We start from the raw sequence: 16,867 nt of genomic DNA on the forward strand, positions 1-16,867 counted from the left end.
CCGACACACCTCAAACATATACCAAATAATTAAAATATAATTTTTTTTTTTTTTCTTTATAAATGTACAACAATAATATATCACTATTTGTTTTTTATTTTTTATTTTAATCAATATATAATATATAAATCGTAAATTAATGTGGACAAATAATTTTCCATATAATTAGAATTAATTTTCTTTTTTTTCTTCTAATTTTAAAAAATAAATTTTATCAAAAAAAAAAAATAATAATATTGATTATCAATTACGTATTGTATAAATGATTCAAATACAAATGTATATGTCAGTGCAAAAATTTGTATAATATTTTTTTAAACTAATTACTTTTTTTTTTTTTTTTTCGAATATTCTTGTACAAAATTTATCAATTTTTTTTTTTTTTTTGTTATATTCAATGATTTTATACTACTGTATAATCACGCAATTTTTTTTTAAAAAATATCGATAGAAAATTGAAAATGTTATTCTATTTGTGAAAAAAAAAATATATATAAATATGTATAATCAGTTATCATTGATACTGTGTCAAAAATCATATGGAAGCGCCAAAAAAAAAAAAAAAAAAAATGGAAAAATTAATAATAATATATATATATATATCAAATCTATTTACATAAAATTCTTGAATAAAGTATTTTCAAAATTTTAATTTCCCACCCTCCCAATACATTTTTATAAATTTTCAATTATTATTTTTTTTTTCTAGCCAAATTAATAGTACAGCAGTGTCAAAGTAATAATTTATAATTTTTTAATATTGACACAAATTGGTCTTAATCCTTTTTGATTTTTAGCATGAGCATTTTGCGACCTCTTTTAAAAATGCACCAAGGTTTTTTATTTATTTATATTTACGTGTGTTTTTTTTTTCTTCTTTTTTATAAACAAAAATAATATATATATATGTGTGTGGATTTATATATATATATTATATATAATATAAAAATTCTAAAAATTAAATTTAACTTAGTTAAATTATATTGAGTTTGATCAACCAACTGAATCACCCATCACTTGATTACTGGATGTTACTTTAGTGTTGTTTGGTTGACTTTTAATCATCTCTGGATCAGTGCATGCGTCGACAAATTCCTTAAAAATAAATAAATAAAATAATTACTAAAATTTTCTTTGGTTTTCAATATTATATTAAATTAAAAATTCAACTAATTATATTACATCTTTGTTTAAATCTTCGTTACAATCAGCATGTAAATTTTCACCATTATCTGGGATGATTGTTGATGATTTAATTGATGTATCACGTTTTTGTGCTTCAATATCAAATGCATGAAGACGTTCACGACTTTTTCGTAATTCTTTACGTAATTTTTCACGTTCTTCTTCTCTTTGTTTTATTATTTCCTGATGATAAAATTAAACATTAAAATTAAAACTATATTTACTATAAAAAAAAAAATGAAAAATATATTATTAAATATGACTTACCAATAGTTGTGACAATTGTGACGTCAAGGAATGACAAATTGGTTGTAATTCAACAATAGGAATTGACGGTTGTTGTTGTTGTTGTTGATTAATTCTTGGAATAGGACAACCAGGTGAATCACAACTTGTTGTTAAACTAGCAGCATTTGTACCCCTTGCAGCAAGTACAGCTTCAGTCTCAGTGACATTTAATGCTGAATTAATAATACTCATAAGTTGATTTGTTTGACTAATTGCAGCAAGTATTAATTCAGCTGGTTCTTTATCAATACCAGTTGCTTCTGATGCCATATCAGCAACATGTTCAAAATCTTCTTTTGGTATATTAAGTATATCAGCAACAAGTAATTGTTTTTCAATTAATGCATTTTTAATAACATCATCTTTTCTTCTTAAACATTCAATTGGTGTTAATACTGGCTCAGCAGTATGTACTGGACGTTCATCAGCATGTACTTCAATTGGATCAATTAATGAAGTTTGTGTACATGTTACAAATTGTAATCCATCAGTTGTTATTGTTGCTGGTGGTGTTGAATTTTGTGTATTAATATTATCAGGTGTTGATGATGGCTGTTGATTAGATGTAGATGATAAATTTGTTACTGTTTCAATGGTTGATGATACTGATGGTGTTGTATTTGATTCTACTGTTGTTGTTGTTGTTGTTGTTGTAGGTGTTGTTGATGGTTCATCAATATTGTTATCATCATTATTTGTTTGACTAATTGTAGAATTTAATTGTTCACTTGTTTGTTTTTGTTCAATTTCTTCATCAATTTTATTTTTATCATTAATATTATCAGATTGATTATCTTGACTTGATGAATTTGTATCGTCATTGATAACAGTTGGTGGTGATGAACGTCTACCTTCACGATTTTTAGCTTTATATGCTTCAGCAGCTTCTGAAATATGTTTATTCCATAATTTTCTTTCAGCTTGTGTTGATGCAACTAAGTCATATATTTGTGCACCTTTTTGTGATGTATTAACAAGATATAATGAATTTTTATCAACAGCATTATTACGTACAAGTACAGTTGATATTTTAACAATTGGACTTAATACAGAATTTGATTGATTTGTATTCATAAATTTAAGTAAATATTTTTCTTCTTGTTTTTGTAGCAATAATATTGTATCATCCATTAAAACAACATGTAAATCAACTGGTTTTGGTTTATTTAACATTCTTAATTGTAATGAACCCTCAAATATTAATCTTCTTTTAGTAATATCAAGATTTTTAATTTCTTGTACTGTTGATGAATCAAATTTATCAAATGCTGATCTATCATCAATCATTCTTATTATTTCTTCTAAACGTTGACAATCTTCTGTTTCTCTAACAGCTTGATTAACTAAACTAACAATTTCTTTACTTCTTTCCCATGCACGTAATACAGATGCACGTTCTTTTTCATTTTTTTCTGGTGTATATTTTGCTAAATTTTCAAGTAATAATGGATATTTTGTTAATCTAAGCATACCAGTTGGTATATGATCTTTTAATTGTAATCTACGACACATTGGATTTGATTCCATTTCATTTAAAAATGCATTTAATTTTGTATCTTTACGTCTACGATCACGTAATGCATCAAGTGCAACTTGTTGTTTTGCACAATATTTTGATGCAGCACGTTCAAATGTTTCACCATTATCACCATCAAACATATCTAATAATAATTCACCAATATCACCAACACATGGATTTTCATTTTTTTTACGTTTCATTGATTGATTAAAATGTGAATGAATTGATATCATTTCGTCTAAATTTGAAAATAACAATTCAATTTGATCGAGTGGTAGTACATTTGAATTAAGCAATGGTTTATGAAATACAAGTGACAGTACTTTTAATGCACGTACATGTGATTTTTCAGTATGAAATAATTCTGCAAAAAAACAAAAAAAAACAATCAATTAATCATCAAGGTAATTAAACAAACAATTAAAATAAATAATAATAATATTTACCATTTATAACTTCTTGTCGTTTTTTTTCTGAATTTGTTAAACCTGATAGTACATCATCAGCAACACCATGACTCCAATCAGGTGTATCAGCTTCAACATCAATATCACTATCTCCAGATGTTGAATTATTATTATTAGCTGAATTTGTTGGATGTACCTGTTCCAAACTTGTACTTGGACTGTCTAAACTTCTTGTTGATAAACTACTGTTTGATGAACTACCAGCAGAATTACCAGGAAATCCACCAGGTACCTCACAATCACTGTAACCAGTCCTACTGTCAATTGTTAGATAATTAATAATCAGTTATATTTTAAATATATAAACAAACAAATAATAAATCATTTTTTTTTTAAATAAATTTGTTTGTCTTTTTTTTCAATTGTTATTAATACCTTTCATCAATATCAAGCATCATTGATGACTTGTTATTATCATCAACATTACAGCTATTATTATCATCATTAATTAAACATTTATCTGTTGATAATATATCATTTTTTTGTTCTAATGATGACATAACAATTTGATCTTTTTGATCAATTATGTCTGGAATATTTTCGTCTGTTTTTGAATTAGGTCGAGGTCTGCTACGTCTTGAGCCACGTTGCCTCATATTTTTATTTGACTATTTATATTTTTGTATACACAGTGGGGAAATTTTTTTTTATTTTTCTAACGAAAAGAGAGAAGTAAAAAATTTTTTTCTAAATCAATTACCGAAACAAAAACAATGTGTGATATTATTTTATTTTTTTTAAATTATCAACACCTTGGAGAGTTGTACGACATTAAAAAAAATGAATAAGGAAATAATTCCCCTGGGTCCATTGACATTTAAACATGACCTCCTGATGAATGATTATTTAGCTCTCTATCTCTTTCACTAGCAGATATATAAAATATAAATAATAAGGTCAAGGTGATTGATACAATTTCATATTTTTTTAAATCTGTTATTTTAAAATGTCAATTGACATAATATATCAAATTAATTTGTTAATTTATGAGTTTAAATGTCCAGTTAATTGTATTTGCAACAAATGATGATAGTGGTGGTGGTGGTGAGTTTTTTTTTTTTACTTTTTTTTAATTCACATAGTCGTCTTATCAAGTTAGCCGCGCCTTCATCACTTTAATCAAACCCACCAACACCCCTTCAATACTTGCACACACAATTACAATGCATATAGAATACACGTGGGTAGTATTAAACTACAGATACATTATTTTATTTATTTTTCAATCAATCTATAAATTTTTTTACATTTTTTTCTTTTTTTTTATTCTTTTCATTCACGTGTTATGTTACCAACCCCTATTTTAAATTGTCATTAATTTTTATAGTCACTGTGTTAAACAAGAAAACTAATAATGAAAAAAATAATAAAAAATATTGGAAGTTTAAGCGATAAATGTATTGATTCCAAGACTATTGATCGAAATTGTAAATAAATAAAAAAATATAATTTAATAAAAAAAAAATCATCATCAAAGTTTATTAATGTTGTATTTTAATAAAAAAATTCAATTTGTGAATTGATATTTATATGAATGAGGTAAAAAAAAAAAAATGTAAAATTGATTAAATTACATGGAAAAAAGGTGACCAACCCCTGTTTTAATTGGTACCATCAACCAGTGATGGAAATAGAAAAAAAAAAAAAAAAAATGATAATAAAAAGGTAAAATTTTTCCAGGCTTCTTTAATAGTTTACGAATGAAGGGAAATAAAAAATAGAAAAAAATAAAAAAAGGGAGGTGGCAAGAGGGGTGTGCCACAAGTCAAAGATAGAGTTTTTATTGATAGTAATTTTGTGAGGCTGTGAGACTGATCGATAAGACTAGAGAGAGGGGCTGTTAAATTTTTGATCAAGGCCAAATCACTCTTTCATCAGAAGGTAAAAAAATTTATTTATTTATTTTTTTTAATGGTAATTTCGTAATGAGAAAAAATAAAATATTAAAAATATCAAAAACTTGTGTGTTACGGTTTTGTAAAATTTTCTCTCTGGATTCAATTTGCAATGAATATTTATTTTTGTAACACGAGGCCAACGAGATCTAGACACTGATGTCGCTAAAATTTATGACGAATTTTAAAAAAAAATAATATTTATTTATTAAATTATGTTTTTCTAAAAAAAAAAATTATTTTAATAGTTTAATTTGACACTTTTATAAACACTTGATAAAATATTCTATAAGCTAATATATATAAATTATTTTTTGGATTAATTTTTTGTAGTAAAAAAAAATAACCACGTTATTTCGATATAGTAATATTTTTTCTTTTGATTTTAAAAATTTCGTTCGCGTTATTCTACGTTCAACGTTATACTGAAATTTTTTGTTTTACCTTTGGTATATAGATACGATTCGAACGAGCAACACAGTGTCCTGGGAATAAATAGTGGGAGTCTGCGCACGTTAATATATATTAACTAAGCAATCATCAAGAAAAAAGACAAACGGAATTTTTTTGCCAAAAAAATAATAATAATTTGTACATTCATATTATTTTCCAAGAATAATAATAATAATAAAAAAAGGAAATACAAATATATTTCTTTTAATTAACTTCAAATTAAACTTACTTTGTTTTTGATAAATTTGGATCACTTGTTTTTCTTTTTTCTCTCATCTGTTTCTGCAATAAAACAATATTTACGCCAATTAATTGTTTATATCTATCATAAATTATGCAAATTATAATTCTTTTATTATAACAAACACAATTATTTTTTTTTCACAAAAAACAATTGATTTAATTATAATAAAAATAAAAAAATTGATAACAACTTTTTTTACCCTATGATGTATTCTCTCTTTGTAACTTTCAGATCTGTTGATATTTGCTCCTTTTGGTTTTGTTGATATATTTTGATGTACCCTAAAATATAATACATGAAAAATTAATTTAAAAATTTCGATTTATAAATAATGATAAATAAACTTACATTTCGGATATATCTTCTCGAGATGAAGGATCGTCTATGCTATCAATATGATCATGAACGGAAGCACGTCCTCTTTCACTACGAGTGTTTCCGCTTGCACCGCCTCCACGAAATTCTCCTTTATATTAAAAAAAATTAAATTAATAAAATATTAATATAAACAAAAGGTAATTTAATATATTTAATTTATAATTTTAATTTGAAATTTTTATTTTAATTTAAAAAAAAAAAGAACCTGTAATTATCATTAGAAATAATTTTATTTATTTATTTATTATTATTTTGTGTATTAGTATTAGCAAGCAAAAATGTGATTGTATATCAATATGTATATGTTCTGGCATATGTCCAAGCATACCAAGTTAATCAAATTAACTATACACAAAATTTTGTGTGATGGTCTGTGAAAGTCGAACGATCTTAAAACTGACTCTCCAAATATAGAACAACTTGGCCCCTACTGTACAACCATTAATATATATTCACGGTAAAAAAAAAAAAATAAAAATTGACGTTTATTATGTATTTTGAGTAACTCCAAAATTAAATTATTAAATATATTGTCAATCACAGTGTCACTAAAATCATTGGCTAAATATTTATCACAGAAAAAAAAACCAACCAACTGAGCCAATGAATTATTTAAAATTCATGATTATTATTGTCGTTGCTTCCGGCAAAATTAAAAAAAAAAAATTAAAATGTCTTAGTCAGATTTTGGATATAAATAGATGACGCACAACGATAGTATTATTATTATTTATTTATTTTTTTTTTATCTTTTATAAAATTTTATTTCGAAAAAAAAAAAATAAATAAATTTTTTTTTTTTTAAACAATTGTCGAGTTTATTAACACACGTGACGTTTTACACTATCAATTATTATTCTTCACTTTTGAACTTAATCATTGTTATTATTGAAATAGAAAAAAAAAAAAATAAATAAATAAAAATTTTCCCCACGAGTTTTTACCTTGAGTCCAACGTTCAATTAATCAAGGATCCCTTGAGCCAACATTTACACAAAAATATTATTTGTTAATCGTAAAAATAAAAAAAAAAAATTTTTTTAAGACATAAAATTATGTCAAGTATAATTGAAAGAAAATAAATTAAAAAAATTTTATAAATGGCCAGTGCCAATGAAAAACGAACCTGTCGTTAAATTGAATTTATCATAATTCTCATTTGATTCGTTGTTATAATTATCATTCCTTTTATTTTTATTATTAGATGATTTGTTATTATTATTGTTATTTTGTATTATGATATTATCATTGATATTAATTAGAGATACTTCATCACAAGTTTTAATTTTTTTTGTTGGTGTTATTATTGTATCCCAAACTTTTTCAGCAAGTGTTAATTTTGTTCCATTTCTTGAATAATATTTTTTAGTTTTAATCTTCTTCACGGGACCTACAATTTGTTGTTTTTAATTTGATTAAAAAAAAAAAAAAATAATAAATTAGTTTATATATATTTTGTTTGAATCACTGTTATAATTTTGTTGTTTTTATTGATAAATTATATTTTTTTTTACCATCTGGTTTACTTGGTCTTGTTTTATTTCTTGATTTACCCGAAACGAACTTCATTTTTGTGTGTTTATCATGTGGCTTGCGACACTCAACTGACACAAGAGAATTATTTAACTCATGCTCACTAAGCTCACTATATTTTTCAACTATCAATGATGAAATAATAATCATATTATTAGAAATATTATTGTTCATTATATTTGAAAATTAAATACACAACAAATATTTCAAACACAATAAATTATATTTATTTTATTTTACTAGATAGATAGAATTTTATTGTTTATATCAAAAAGAAAATAAAAATAAAAATCTGTGTTTACGAAAAGACACTATTCAACTTGTTGATATTAACATTTATGAAGACAACGTGTGAAAAACGTCACTAAAAAGATGACGATATTAAAACTGATGACATAGTCGAAATATTATTTTTTTTCTTAATCGAAATAAAAAAATAATTGTTATTTATAAATTTTATGATGTTGTTTGTTTGTTTATTTATTTATTTTTGATAATGATTAAGGTGATGACTTGATCATCAACGAGAAATAATAATTTTAATGTCAATGAAGGAAGAATTGCTGTTAATACAACGACGAGTTGGACTGTGAGGTTTTTTTTTTTATTTTTTACTTTTCAAGTTATTATCTAGACACAAATGAATGCGACGAAAACAAGAAAACTGATAAGCTTGGATGGAATTTAGTGACACTGCTGACTGACATATACATATACTTGGTAAACACATGTTTGCTGTTAATTTTACTATAGTTTTATTTTTTTTTTTAATCACACGAATGTTGTGTAATGCTCGGAGAATTAAAATGATGCACAGTATTGTTAAGAAAATATGTTATTGTGTTAGTAAGATTATAGAATTTTTTTTTGTTTTCATTAGACTTACCATTTTCGCCATCTGGAACAGCAGAATCCATACGTTCAGCTAGAAAAATAAAATAATTTTTATGACAATTGTTAGATTTATAAAAAAATTAATTAAATTGAGATTTTTCTAAAAGTTATTTTTTTAGATTCAGTGTGATTTATTAAATTTATTTTTAATTCAATCAAGTGTAATTAAATGATTGATAATTTTTTTTATAAATCATTGACAATTTTAACTTTTGATAAATATTAAAATTATTATTTTTCATTTGAAATTAACAATTACTTTTGATTTGGAAATAAATAATAATTGTTGATTTTAAAAAAATAATAAAATTATTATTTATTTGTTGATCCAGTGTGTTTGGAGCATTGCTAAATAATTTTAATAAATTATTATTATTTTAAATGATCTATTATTTAGTTGATAAATAAAAATTTATTAATCAAAAATTAGTAATTTTATTGATGATAATATTTACAACAAAAAAAAAAAAAAGAAAAAATAAATAAATCAGTCATTATTGTATTAATTAATTTAAAATATGAGTCACTTGTTTTACATGCAAATATCAACTGTTTTTAAAAAAACTAATAACAGGAAAAAAATTCTACTCAACAAAAATGAACATAAAAATAAAAAAAAAACTCACCCGAAATAATGTGATTGGTTGCAATGGCATGATGATGATGAGATGATGGTGGTTTTCTTTCTGGTCTAATACGTTCCATAAATTTGCTAAGTCTATCATTAGCACGATCCTTTTTCGCACTCAAATTTGGACCAGGACAAACATCATCAACAGTTCTGACGCATTGACGATGAAAACTCAACGAGCAATCTATCAATAGAATTAATTCCATTAATAAATCTATTTCTAGCTAATAAAAAATTGATGTATAAATAAATAATAATATTTACCACAACACTGATAGCCTTGTGGACCAATACCTCCAATAATATTATCACATTGATTACAACTAGTTACAGTATAATATTGATGTATACTAAAATGATGTCCTTTGATAATCATTTTACGATTTTTATTAGCTAATAAACGTGTTTTAATATTTGATTTATCCTTAGCAACAAATGTTGGCACATGATCCAAGGTTACAGAACGTACTTGAAATATTTTTGTTAATATTGTTGCAAGACCAGCAGCAGTTGTTAATTGACGTGTATCAACTGGATCTTTTTCAATATCTTCAATATATGGTTCCATTTTTGGTAATAAATATGTTTCAATAATTTTATATTCTTTTGTTTTATCTGTTTCACTTTCATCAAGTTGTATATCACTTGGACCAAATAACATACCTAAACCAGCAGTACGTTTTTGTTGAAAATCAGCAAGTTGTTCATTTAATTCTTCTTTAGCACGTGCACGTGCTTTCCAAAAAATTTTACGTAATATTTCTTCTTTATCGGATTCTTTAGTTAATACATCATCAATTTCACATGCTACACTTTCATCAACATTATTAAGACGTAATGGTGCACATGGTACTAAAAAACTTGAATGTATTTCATATGCCCATTTACGCATTTCTTTAGCATTACCTTCTTTATATAAATCAGTTATTAAATAAAATAATAAACTTGATGGATCACTATTTGATAATACATAATTTATAAAAACAGATAAATGTGCATGATGTTCCCATAAACGTGATAATGATTTAAATGGTCCATGATCTTCTAGTTGTCCAACTTCTTGATCACTCATATCATCATCTTCCATTGACATTATTGGTTGTTGAATTAATGATAAACCAGTTCCACTATCATTCAACGTTGGTCTTGTTGGTGTTAGATAATAATTTACTAAATTATCCATAAAATTATCATTTACTATTGTTGATGATGACGATGATGATGATGTTGTTGTATCAAGACCAGAATTTTGTTGGGGATAAGGTGGTGGTGGTGTACCTGGTGGTGTGATGTGTATTGGATCATCAACATCTATACTACTTTGTCTACCACCTTGATTTTGTGATGATGATAATGATGATGAAGATGATAAAGATGATGATGGTGGTGGTGGTAATGTTGATGATAAAGGTGATGGTTGTAGTGGTGGTGGTAGTGGTGGTGGTGGTGATGATGATAATGTTGATAAATCATTCATTGATTCAGATAAAATTAAACGTCTGCTTGCTTCTGATGGTGATAAAACAATTGGTGAATTACCTAATTGTTCAGGTGATGATTTTGCACGTTGATGTTTATTCAGTGATGATGATGGTGATGATGATGGAGAATCCAAATTTGATCCAGGTGATGTCTGCAATTTATAAATTAAATAACAAATTGTATTAATTTTTTTATTATTATGCTATTATTACACCTGAGCTTTGCTCGACAGTAAAAAAGATATAAAATTGATGAATATTTATAAAAAAAATAATAGAAATATAAATAGAATAAATTCAATTGAAAATTTTATGATGAAACAGTAGAAGAAGGGATTAATGATGATATTGATAAATTGAGAAAATGGATTTATCATTTCTGTAAGTGTTGGCTGGTTGGTTATTATTTTAATCAAGTGTTGTTTATTAAATGGGAATGTTTTTTATGTTTTCTTTGTTTTTGCGATGACACTACTTACAGAGTTAGGTATACCATGACTTGGGGGCGTTAAATGAAACATCAGATTTCTCTCCGGCTCCAATTGTGCAATGTTGTGCGTGTTTGATACGGATTGTGGAGGTCGTGGAGGTAACGGAGGTGGGGAATTATTCATCATGGACTGGGTGGTTTTACGTGAGGGTAAGGGTGGTGGTATATCACCAATAACACCAACACCACCACCTACAGAACTTGAATAATTACCAGGGGATACCGGGACATTTGTTACCAACGAGCAAAGCTGTAAGACAACAACAACAAAAGCGGTTAGCAACGATTAATTATTCAAACAATACAAAATAATAAAAAAAAAAAACAAAAATTAAATTTGCAAAATAAGATTTTTTTAAAAAGTTATTTTTGTAGATTCAGTGTGATTTTATTAAATTTATTTTTAATTCAATCAAGTGTAATTAAATGATTGATAATGTTTTTTATAAATCATTGACAATTTTAACTTTTGATAAATATTAAAATTATTATTTTTCATTTGAAATTAACAATTACTTTTGATTTGGAAATAAATAATAATTGTTGATTTAAAAAAATAATAAAATTATTATTTATTTGTTGATCCAGTGTGTTTGGAGCATTGCTAAATATTTTTAATAAATTATTATTATTTTAAATGATCTATTATTTAGTTGATAAATAAAAATTTATTAATCAAAAATTAGTAATTTTATTGATGATAATATTTACAACAAAAAAAAAAAAAAAAGAAAAAATAAATAAATCAGTCATTGTTGTATTTATTTATTTAAAATATGGGTCACTTGTTTTATATGCAAATATCAACCGCTTTTGTAAAAAAATAATAACAACAAAAATTAATTATATAATTACATTAGACAAAGCGTAAAAAAAATTACGTGCTAATATGAAAAACTATGAAAAAAAAAAAATAAATAAATACTAATAAACTATTAACACATTTAAAAGAAAATTACTTTTTTTTATTTATTTGTATTTTTTTCTACTTCTTTGTTGCATTCTTTAGTTAATAAAAAAAATAAAATAAAATAAATGATAATCTACCTGGTCGTTGGTGGTAATTGCTGTAAGTTGATCTTGCAATGTTCTAACTCGTCTTTCAGCACCATGTAATTCCGACTGGAGTGTTGTTATATTTGATGCATTCCCCGAACTTGTGCCAGCTTTGGCAAGTTCACTTCTCAGCTTGTCAACATAACTCTGTTCTTTTTCCAACATCAGTTGAAACGTGTGAACACGCTGAGTTTCCAATTGTCGTTTTTTTTCAAGCTATAAATAAAACACATTCATTATGAAATATTTTTTTGTTGTTTTTTAAATAATATTATTTTCTTTTTTTTGATTAGTAAATTATATAATAAATGAGTCCAGCAAAGAGAGTAGTAGTAGTAAAAAACAAATACAAAAAAAAAAAAAAAAACAGCAGATGATTTAAAAAGAAAAAAAATAATAATAGCCAAGTAAAGAAACAAAAAAAAACAAACGAATAGTCTTACTTTTCGTTTTGATGGTTTCGGTGCAAAAGTAGAAAAAAACGGTAGCCTCTGTTTTAAAAGCGGATAAATGTGTGTATTGTATTTAGATAAATTTATGTCACAAGCAAGTGATATGTATTTTTTAGCAATAATAATAATATCCATGCTATCACGTTGGTGACTTACGTCAACCGGTTGTGGTCCAGTAATACGTGCTGTTGTTGTTGGTGCACTACCAGCTGGTGCTGTTGCTGCACGATGTAATGATGTTGATGATTGTGGTGATGTTGATGATACCATTGAACCAGCTGTTGTTAAACTTGTTGGTCGTTGTGATTGATTTTGTGTACCAAGTTGAATACCTGTTTTTTGTTGAACCGTAAGAACAACTTGTGTTGAAGCTAAATTCAAACAATAAAAAAATTATATTAATCATTGATAATAAAAAAAAAAATAAACACTCAATTTATTTATTTACAATTTACCAATATTTTTAAATGGATATTTCGAATCCCATTCGTGACAAAGATCATATGATCTCAATTTTCTCATATTTTTTTTTTTTATTTAAAAGAATAAATATTTACTTTTTTTACTTGTTTTTTTAAATGTTGAAATAAATAAGTAGTTGATAATATTGCCTAACAATGAATAAATAATAATATGATTTTTTTAAAATAAATTGTTGATACTTTGACTGATCAAATGTGTGTTGAAGAAAAATAAAAAGAAAAATAAAAAAAAGTCATCTGTAATGTAGAATAATAATAATAGAAATAATAATCTTGTGTTGCTAAAAAACCAGGTGTGTATTAATATGAATGACGACTATTTGAATGTTTACATATTCTATACATAGTTATATTGTAATAGTATGCAATGTGTGCCATATTGAGGACCAAACGAGCCGCCAATCACTAAACACTTTCAATGCGTCACACATATTTCTGGTCTTTATTTACAACACACTATTTTCTCTTCTATGCTAATCGATTAATTTAAACTTGATTATGTTTTTTCCTTTTTTTTTTTTTTTTTTTCTATCTTTTATTTCATTATTAAACAAGTCAATGGAAATATATTAACTGGCTTATTCAACATTGCAATTATTTTTTAAAATACAAGCTGACTCAGCTTTATTACTAAACCTACTTTTTTTTTAATAAACTTTTTTTTCTTTTCCCGGATTCAGTTTTTCTTTTAATCAAATGATTCAAAAAAAAAATCATTATATATACAAACAAGTCATTAAAATTAAACACGTGTTATCTTGATATTTTTTTTTGTTTTATTTATAAATATTTTATTTATTTATATGCAAAAAAAGCCCTAAAAAAAAAAAATGTATATCAGCTTGATTTTGAGTTTATTTTTTAATGATTTAAAGCAGTTAAATTTAGTGACTAGTATATTTTGATGATGATGATGATCAATATGGAATTGACACTGTTAACAATTTAGTAAAAATAACAAAGAGTCACCGCTATAAACGCACGTGCTTACATCACTCAATATCATGAAGGCAGTATTGTGTTTATTAGTGCACATAAAAAAAAAACAATTACAAACTAATAATTAAAATAAATTAAAAATACCAACAAGTAATATTTAAAAATACATACATTTTATAAGTTGTACAACTTCAGTGTGTGTTGAAGACGTAACGTTGACTCCATTAACCTGGCGAATAACAAAAAAAAAAAAAAGAAATGAGAATGATAAAATCAATAGACGCAATACCATTTGATAAAGCAAATAAAAAAAAATTCAGCAAGAAGAATATAAATTAAATATTAACAACAATTCGACACACCCACCTTGATTATTGTATCACCAGCATGAAGACCAGCTCTTGCAGCAGCACCACCTGAATCAATTGATAAATTTAGAAAATGATATAAACAAAAATTCAAAAAATTTTTATAAATAAATTAAAATTACCATCTTTAACTGATTGTACATAAACAGGATTATCACCAGATACTTTCATACCATAACCAGCATCATCTTTGTATACAACAAGAGTTGCAACGGGTGGTAATTCTTGTACACTACCTCCAGCTCCAGCACCACCACTTCCACCACCAGTTGTAGCAGTAGCACCGACAGACCGGCGCACCACTGTCGTTCCATTCATCCCTCTGTAACTTATCCAATGATAAATATCATCAACGCCACACCTATCACTAATTTTTTTTCTTTTTCTTTTTCGTCTTGGTCTTCTTCCTCTTCTTCCTCACCGTTATGCCGGCTTTTTACTGAACATTCCTGTAATAATACATAAACAATTTATATTTTGTCATCAACACAATTAATATTTAATTTTTTACATCATAAACATAATGATGATGATGATGGTGATGGGTACCAAGTGAAGAAAAAAAAAAAAAAAAACATATCTAATCTCAAAGATAAACCAACAAATGTGTATTTATAAATTCCACCTGTCTTTTTTTTTTTTTTCACCTTTTTGATATACATAATAAAAAAAAAATTATTAAAATATACAATGGTTATTCATTGTTTATTAATATTTTAAACTATTATTTTAAAATATTATTATTATAATGTAGATATTATTATTGTTATTTACATGATAAACTGACAGGGTACGCTCACCTTGGTGACAGCTCGTGACTCGTCTACAAACTTATACAGAGTTCCGTTATCATCGTATTATTAATTGTTATTACAAGGTCAATTTGTTTAAGATGCATGACGTTAATATATTTGTTTATATTATTTATTTAATATTTGACAATTATTATAATTATTAACTTACCATTTATTGTTTTATCTGGTACTCCAATAATCATTGAATTGTCTTTTATTTATTATTATTTTGATGATTTTTTTTTTGATTGTTTAAATTATTAATTAACACACAATAGTATAAACAACACTGTTAATTTTTAGACTTTTTTTTTTTGTCCTAAACGACGCTTTGTAAACTCCTCCCTTTTGTAGATTTAATTTTTTAAACAATGAAGAAATTATATATTGATAAACAATGTAGTTTTTTTTTTGTTTTTTTATTTTTTTTTTTTAAAAAACTACCACAACATTTTTTTATTATTATTAATTATTGCAATGTGTTTATTGTATGTTAACTGTACATTGCTGTGAGGCGTTATCATAATCCATCTTAATAATAAAAAAAAAAAAAAAAAAATATACACAAGTTGAAAAGAAGAAGACGAGGAAAAAAAAAAAAATATGAGCAATACTTTGGTTTTTTTTTTTTAGTGATAATAGGATAATTATTATTGTCTAATGTTTTTTTTTTCCCCGGAAGGTTATTGAGAATTGGATTGATCACTTTGTAATTTATATCCGTTGTATTTTTGATAGGCACTTGGTGGTAATTAATTTTATAATATTTAATTCACATTTATGAAAGACACAAATATATTCACTACCCAACAAGTGCCAGCCATTTTGAAATTGTTGAGGGGGATCAAGGGTGAGAGGAAATTATACACACATGCAAACTCACTGACACATACCGAAATTTGCCGATTTGTTACGAAAATTCGATGACTAGGAATAAAATACTAGAGCTACCTGATGTTTATGTTTGTAGAATGATGGGATTTCTTCAGTCGGTAAAAAAGATAAAGAATAAAAAAGGGAGGGAACAATATTGCGGAGTTCTATCTTTCAGATTTTTTTAAAGAATTTTTTTACACATCACAATCATCAATTAGTCAATCATCATTCGTCATCAACGACTATTATTAGAGCCGCGTTTGTTAATAATAAGCATCCTTTAAACGCTCTTTGAAATATTAAAATTAAAAATAAATTGAATCATTTGTAATTAAACCGCAACTATCCAGTCATATATTCAGGTAAATAAATTTCAGAGAAAAAAATTTTTGTGAATTAATCAAGATCATCAGTTGCAACATATTATGAAATGAGTTGTTGA

At 25.3% G+C, this 16,867-nt stretch overlaps 1 protein-coding gene across 19 annotated transcripts; it reads right to left on the minus strand.

Moving 5' to 3' along the window:
• Positions 1-12: 12 nt before the first annotated feature.
• Positions 13-16,128, minus strand: LOC122853347 (rho guanine nucleotide exchange factor 11). Of its 19 annotated transcripts, none has more exons than XM_044153777.1 (17): positions 15,719-16,128; positions 14,878-15,204; positions 14,754-14,803; positions 14,559-14,616; positions 13,123-13,337; positions 12,506-12,730; positions 11,448-11,708; positions 9,752-11,120; positions 9,483-9,671; positions 8,849-8,887; positions 6,400-6,517; positions 6,251-6,332; positions 6,037-6,089; positions 3,439-3,713; positions 1,453-3,356; positions 1,183-1,368; positions 13-1,095 (listed from the first exon to the last, which is right to left on the minus strand). In XM_044153777.1, exons 2-17 carry the CDS (start codon positions 15,071-15,073, stop codon positions 994-996), a joined length of 5,322 nt encoding a protein of 1,773 aa, XP_044009712.1. In that variant the 5' UTR covers positions 15,074-15,204; positions 15,719-16,128; the 3' UTR covers positions 13-993. The 19 variants fall into 19 exon arrangements, with proteins under 19 accessions (XP_044009712.1, XP_044009693.1, XP_044009705.1 ...); XM_044153758.1 differs by having other exon boundaries at positions 3,439-3,716; positions 6,242-6,332; positions 12,958-13,337; XM_044153770.1 differs by having other exon boundaries at positions 3,439-3,716; positions 6,242-6,332; positions 15,719-16,105.
• Positions 16,129-16,867: the final 739 nt, after the last annotated feature.

The sequence above is a fragment of the Aphidius gifuensis genome, linkage group LG3 (genome assembly GCF_014905175.1).
Source record: "Aphidius gifuensis isolate YNYX2018 linkage group LG3, ASM1490517v1, whole genome shotgun sequence".
Lineage (NCBI taxonomy): Eukaryota > Metazoa > Arthropoda > Insecta > Hymenoptera > Braconidae > Aphidius > Aphidius gifuensis.

Bases quoted from the DNA above. Each gene is read 5' to 3' on its own strand.
- LOC122853347 (XM_044153758.1), bottom strand. From the start codon at position 15,073: ATGAATGGAACGACAGTGGTGCGCCGGTCTGTCGGTGCTACTGCTACA. The intron at 12,731-12,957 runs GTAAGACTATTC...TTTTATTTATAG, and splicing joins CGAAACCATCAAAACGAAAA to CTTGAAAAAAAACGACAATT. The intron at 9,672-9,751 runs GTAAATATTATT...TTCTATTGATAG, and splicing joins ACAAGGCTATCAGTGTTGTG to ATTGCTCGTTGAGTTTTCAT.